Here is a 7377-nt window from a genome sequence, read left to right on the forward strand (position 1 = left end):
GCAATGTTGTGCGGGCCTGATCAAAATCTTTGGCGGGCCTGAATTGGGCCGCGGGCTGGGGGTTGAATACCGGGGCTATCCAATATTTTGATTACTGATGTCGTCTTCCGATCCTAACTTTAAAGAATAGACGGTTTCGAGTTTCACCCTGTATAATGATAGAAATGGGGGCATTTATCTAGTAATTAACCTTCGGGCAATTAATAGCCTCTTTGATGTGTTTCATTAAAGTATTTGAGGTTTGTCTTGTCAAACCTAATGTCCTAGCCTACCCAAGATGGCTGAAAAGTACTTTTCGTTTGAATAAGCTGTACTGTGTTCAAGCTCAGATATATTTTTAAGTTGTACATGCTCAGATGTATTAGCAGTCAGCAAATTGAGGATTAATTAGAATAATGTAAACAGTATGCTTATTGAAATCTAAATATTTTTATGGTAATTAAACAGCAATTGTTGAAATAAATGTTTCATAACTATTTTTTCTGATAGCGTTTTGCGTCAGGAAAAATAATACAAATCGATGTTTGCCCTATCTCAAGATACTGAATGCTCAGTAGGTTCCCAAATGCTTGCAAAAAATGTTTTTGTTTTGTTTTTCCTGAAGCAGGACAACCATACATGCTTGCTTATCTTATGCATATATGCATTAAATTGAAATTTCAGATTATCTTTATTGCAATCATTTAGATTGTAAATTACAAATGAAGCAAAATAGACACTCAAAGGGTTTCAATGAAGACCAAAATGGGGAACATTCAGAAAGATATTCGACATTTAAAAAAGCAAATTAGACAAAAATTTCAAAATTTGTATTATTCACATTAAAAAATAATTATTAAATTCAATTGGCACAGCGTATATGAGACGACCGATTGAAAACTGTAAGCCTGTAACTTAATGTCTTACCAGGTTATTTTAAGGGTGGATATTTTTTAGTGAAAACGTAAATATAGGTATTAGTTGTTTTTTTTTTTTTTTTTTTTGCGTAAATACAATTTTGTAAATATATAAGGGATAATTTTATCATACCTAGGCTTATTTAATAATTTTTACTACTGTTTTTTAAAAGATAAATTATCGTATTGACGTATTAATATTATGTTTCATTATAATTAGTGAAACCAACCAGTACCTACAATAACTGTCAATCGTATTGCCAGCACCGTTATTACTTAATTTCAAGTTTTCTGTTTTGATGACCGTTTGTGATTGTAATTAGTTCTCTTCGATTAGTTCTCTTCGATTTCATCAATAGCGAGAGCCATTGATTTGAAAGTAAATCCCACCAACGTTTAATCAATTGAAATTAAACAACGGATGTGACAGTTGTGAATAACTAAACGCCCTCACGGAATTAACATCTTACTAAAAATGAGGTCATTAAGTCATTGCATAAGTATCTCTATGAAATTCTAAGCTTATCACGCGACGGTCCAAGTTTTTTATGTGTATTTGTGATGTACATTTTTACCGTAAATATGTTTCCGGAATCATTGTGGAGGTAGTATATATGAAATGGAACGTAATTCTACTGACTATTTCTTTTATTCAAATAATTATACAGAAACAATCGTTTGTTTACTTGGTATATTCGGTTTCGTTGGTAACATGTTTGTTGTTGTTGTCATCATAAAATGTCCTGCACTTCATACTTGCAGCAATTATCTTACTGCTAGTCTTGCAATTGTCGACCTTACCTCCAGTGTAGTAATGATGTTTAATATGACGAACTCGGCGTTGCTTGTAGTGATGGTATATCTTACCTTTGCCTCATTGGCTCATCTCCTAGCAATCTCAGTAGACAAATACTTGTTGATAACTCGACCATTTTCCTATCACACAAGTAATAAAAAAGTGTTTATATCAATATGCCTCGCTTGGACAATCCCATTTATTACGTTGGTGAATCCAAAAATGTTGATCATTACTGTATGTGCAAACGGGTTTGCTGTTTCTTGGATCATGGTGTTTTCTCAAATATTTAGTTTGTTAACCTATTTTACAATTATTGCCATAAATGTACGAATGTATATTATAGCTCGCAAGCAATCTCGACAGATAAACGCTATAGCCACCGGACAACCTAGACAGATGGAAACCTACTCTGCGTCTTGGAAAGCAACAAAAACAACGATTATTGTGATTGGTGCATTTTCGACAAGCTCGGCTCCTACTTTTACAATTACTTTTCTTTTCTCGCTTTGTTGTGAAATGCGAAATATAATGAGTTATTTATGGTATCCATTATTGTCAATTAATCCAATTCTTAACCCGGTCATATATACTATTCGAAGACATGAATTTCAAAACGCAGCAAGAAATGTAATAAGAACCCTTAAAATGTGTTGAATAGTTGTTTGGCACCTTATTATTGAGAGTTCCCTACAATGGTAAAACTGGTGAACCTGTAAAGCTGGCGTTCATACAGAAATTTTGGTTCAATTTTTCATTTTGACAGGAGTACGTAGACACTTGATATTCCCTAGCCACACTATTTTTGATAATAACTTGTCATACCTGTCAACCTTGAGAAATTTCGAAGAGTAAGATTGGGTGACACATAATGAGTGCCGAAGGCACGAACAGCGGCTGGGGGCCAGGGTGCCGCCAAGGAGTCCCGACGCTTTGGCTTAAATGGCATATCTAATCGATATTAGTGAGTTTATCCGATACAGCAGTTATTGAAAGATAGTTTAAGATAACGAAAGGCATCTTCCCTTCTTATGAAAATTCATTACAAATTGAAAAATAAACAGAATTTATTCAAATTTTGGGATAGTTTTGCCGGTGTTTGCGTAAGACCGTAAGATTTGATTGGAATGCGTAAGACTTACGGTGAATGCGTACGGGTTGACAGGTCTGACTTGTCACCTAATAGAAATTTTAGGGACAATCTAAATAAGGGTATACTGATACTGGATCTATTCTTGTGCAGGTCCCTACTATTTTATAATGTCTATACTTTCTATGCTGTGATTTGCTGATGATTTCCAGATGTTCTCAAAATCTGAAGGCAAATAGAAAATGTTCTGTACTTTCCAGTTCTTTTACCCTCACTGTGGATACCAAAGAGGAGGTTAAAGCAAAGGTCGCAGTAAAATCACAGAATAAGGACTCAAACCAGGTACACCCCATTAATCATGTTTACTCTTAATGGATATTTGAAGACAAAAATTGACCGTGTGACGCGAGCTTCAAACCCAGATGCAGATTATTCTGTCAAAGCTTTTATATATCTGATTTAATAGTCGAAGAAGTATGTTAGAAAATGTGGCTTGAATCTTGTTATTTTGGGGGGGGGGGTATTGCTCTTAGCATTATTCAGATGTACAGAAAACTAATACGGTACATTTCATGTATTTTAGTTATAAATGAACGAAAAACACTTTAAATGAATATATGATAAATAAAAATAACTGAATATTGAATTTTGGCTTTTAGATGAAATATCTCATGGAGAATAAAAAGATGAAATTGTTTGTTTATGCACAAGTTAATTTTTCAGTGAGTGTATCTGCTTGTTCACATGAGGCTGGCTGGACACATTTGTAGGCCTATTTGTTTTATGATGCATAGTACCTTTGCTCTTTACTATAATTATAGACTGGGGGGACTAAAGAGTTTGTAACGTCGACCGACAGAATGAAAAAAAGGTGTTGAATCCAATTAGGCATAATCGATACCCGCTGTTAGAAACGACATTTTTTAACATAATAAATACAGTCTTTTCAGCCTTAACAAATATCTCTAGGGATATTAACCACCCCGGTCACTTCAGAAGCAAAAGCACTTGCTAATATACAAGGGGCCCAAGACAAGATTCCATACCTCTGATAAGAAACTAATGAGAATCAATTATTAGTGTTATTGTGATTGACGTACAGTATTGAATACCTTATATATTTACATATTCACAGCTTTATTAGGAAGCTGGTCTAGTTTTGCATGTGAATTTCTGATCTGTACTATTAACGGAAATGTTCTGGAATCAATATACATGTAGACAAATATTTTCGTAATGGATACCAATGCAACTGACTCCTGTATTCAGAAAGTACTACAAAGATGGTTGGAGTAGTCGTCTGTTTGCTAGGAGTATCCACCTTTGTAATATTTTTGTCCTGGCTATCATTATAAAATGTACCTCACTTCATACTTACAACAATTATCTCATTTGCTAGTCTTGCAGTTGTCGACCTCACATCCAGTATTGCAATGATGCCTTATACAAACTTGCACTGGCTGTACGGAATTATGAAGTATCTTACTGTTACATCATTGACTCATCTCCTATCTATTTCTATAGATAAGTACTCACTTATGTAGATAAAAGTTCGACGTGAACCAGGCTTTTAATAAGCTGGCCATCCTTTATAAACTTGGGCGGACTTAATTATCTCAAGCTTCAGTACACGCATAGTCGTATGTACAAAAACACAGAGTTGTCTGTTAATCCATGGAGGTATAAAAATCTAATCTCAATACTATATCAAACGATGTGTTGGGTAAGCTATTTTACAATCATTGCTATAAATGTGCAAATGTATATTACAGCTCGGAAGCAATCTCGTTACTGAGCAGCTTAGACAAAAGAAAATATATAATTCTTCTTCTTTGAAAGCAACAAAAATAACGATGATTGTGATTGGTGTATTTTTTTGTATTTCTTCTTTCCTCATTTTGCTGCAAGTTGCCAGACCTAGTTATATATCTATGGATTCCAGCTATGTCAGTTGGTCCCGTCGTCAACCCAGTAATATACACTATCCAAAGGAAGGAATTTCAAATCGCAGTAAGAAATGTGATGAAAACTCTCAAAATAAGATGTTGTGACAACATTACTTGGAAACTTAAAACGGAAAAATACACTAATATTACTAATTAACTGTTTCCAATATTTTTTTTATGATATTGTATATAATATTTCTTGGTGTTTTTGACTTTGCAGAATAAAGGCCTGTTTATACTTGCAAACGATTTTTATTCTATTCTATTATTAATTGTTTTTATTATATCATTATTAATGATTAACCACGAACTCAAAGAAGAACATTATATTTTTTTTTGATATTATATTTTCTATGTTGAATTTGGGTTTTAGCCGTTTATAAATAAAGAGATTATTATATATAAGAATTGTTTTTACACTAGGACGATTCGATAAGAATTTATCATATACTGTATACGATAACAAAATATTTTGAAAAATCAATTCAAATGACGTCATAATCATAGAAAAACGGTAAAATCGTTGTTACTACTACGATTTATTCGTTTTTTAATTATTGTTATCTCATTTTAATTGATTTGTGAAATTATTTTTTAATGTATACATGATAAGTCGTTATCGAATCATTCTAGTGTAAAAAACATCTCATTTCTTTTATTTTTTATATGAAAATATTGCTTTTTAGCTTTTTATCGTTGAGTATAAACAGGCCTGAATACTATAGAAGTAAACTTTTGAATTTATGACAATAAAAAGAAGTTGAGAAATATACCTCAAATACCCCTATTCCCTTTGTAATTTTTTTATCGTTATTTCTGTAGAATTCATGAATATTTCATATTTGTTTATTGCCCTCACGTATAAACGAATACAGGTGTCATTGAAGTGATTTTAATTTATTAAAATTAGTTTCGCTTAATGATTCAAGTTTAATTAAATGTTCTTGTGACTGACGTTTTATATAAGTAGTACTGTATTAATAATTGATTCGCTGTAAATAACTGTCAGTCATATATTTTCAAGTGTTGTTGCTTGATGTGTTGACGAAATTTGCTTCTGTTAACTTTATTCACTACACTTGACTCATCACGTTTGGTAATTTTGGCATGTTTTAAAGAAATTTGGCTGACACTGTGTTGTCAATTAAATTACAGGAGAGCAATTACATTTCCATGCGTTCGGTCATTTGACGTAACTCAATTGACATCAGTATTTGGTGAAATAGATGGGAGTTCGCAAAGTATAATAACCAATCAAATGTCAGTAAACTTTTGTTACAAGCTGACTAGTGATTTCAAAAGATGACTATGCAAATTGACCGAAGTTTAGCTCACGGTTGCTAAAGTTAGAATTCCTCAATTTTTTTAAGAACATCTGAAATAACCTTTGGAGTTATATGATCTTTACAGTAATTCTAATTTGTATTTTTTGTGTAATTGCCCATTAAATGCTAATTATAATTGAAATTTAAGAAATTATCAACGTCTTTAAAATGAATTGACGTTTGTAGATAATAGGCCTACAATTGATTTCGAGGTTTTCATGTACCGGTACGTATAGGCCCTAAACACCAAGTGACGTCACATTAGCTGAATGTATTTTAAATATTTTTGCTTCACGAGTTAAAAGTTTTATTAGGCAACAGGTCTATTTTTTTTGTGTATTTGATCTGTGTCTTGACGTATATTATATATATACAAAAAAAAACAAAAAAACAAAAAAAACAAAAAAAACACAAACAAACAAACAAACAAAAAAACTTAAAAGAGCTTTTAAATCAAGGTGTACGAAGTAAGAAAAAAATATAATAAAATTAAACAAATGCCAACATATACAAATATAGCGGCGAACAATAAGATTTTGTAGCTTGTCCATAGCTCCACTCTATGTGAGTGTTTCAGTCAGTCACTGTATGAAAGAAAGTGCCTGGGGTTAGCTCTGCACGCATACCCTATAGGTCTCCGTGGTCTAATGGGTGTAACACTCACCATAATAGCGAGAGGTTGTATGTTCTATCCCGCCAAAGAAACGTTTTTCATACAACTTGTTTACTTGTTTGCAGTAAATAGATGAGTGAAGTGAATAGAGGAACTCTTCGTTGTTCCTATTCGAGCACTGTTATTTATCCATTTGAATAGGAATATGAGAGTGCTAAAAAGTTTCCCCAACCAGGCTCGAGCTGGTAGAAGGGATTGAAAGGGTGTTTCCTCTCCCAAATGAGATGACCTGTCCGGTGGGGGACTTAAGCCCCTTATCCCCCGCTGGTGCCGCCACTGCCCAAGACTCGAAATCGGGAATCGAAAATTCGAATCCGATGGGACGCACGGTATCCTGATACAACACTATAGTATTTAAACCATACACCATACACGTAAAACAAAGAATAAGTGTAATACGCCCTCATCGTAAGCATTCTAAATGAAAAGACGAGATCTCTAATGGGATAATTTTAATATAAAAAATGATGTGAAAAATGAATGAATATTAGGGGTTGATATTGAATTTTCGATTGTATTATATTTTTTCATTTTTATCGGTATGTCAGATCTTAGTCTGTTTTTGTTGGTGAGAGGAAGAAGTGTCAAGGTAGTTATGCTTAATGAACGAAATCAGATTAAAATGCTCTTGTCATGGCCGGCGGAAGCGGG

General features: G+C 33.2%; 1 protein-coding gene across 1 annotated transcript; it reads left to right on the forward strand.

Annotated features, from left to right (window-relative positions):
- The first annotated feature begins 1443 nt into the window (after nucleotides 1-1443).
- LOC117102860 (lysophosphatidic acid receptor 1-B-like) lies at nucleotides 1444-4716 on the forward strand. Its single transcript, XM_033243286.1, has one exon. It carries the CDS (start codon nucleotides 1516-1518, stop codon nucleotides 2347-2349), a length of 834 nt encoding a protein of 277 aa, XP_033099177.1. The 5' UTR covers nucleotides 1444-1515; the 3' UTR covers nucleotides 2350-4716.
- The last annotated feature ends 2661 nt before the right edge of the window (nucleotides 4717-7377 follow it).

Source organism: Anneissia japonica, unplaced genomic scaffold (assembly GCF_011630105.1).
Source record: "Anneissia japonica isolate Jap-2015-1 unplaced genomic scaffold, ASM1163010v1 scaffold597_len517326_cov190, whole genome shotgun sequence".
In the NCBI taxonomy this organism is placed as follows: domain Eukaryota; kingdom Metazoa; phylum Echinodermata; class Crinoidea; order Comatulida; family Comatulidae; genus Anneissia; species Anneissia japonica.

Excerpts from the sequence above, each read along its gene's own strand:
- LOC117102860 (XM_033243286.1), top strand. The coding sequence starts at position 1,516 with ATGGAACGTAATTCTACTGACTATTTCTTTTATTCAAATAATTATACA.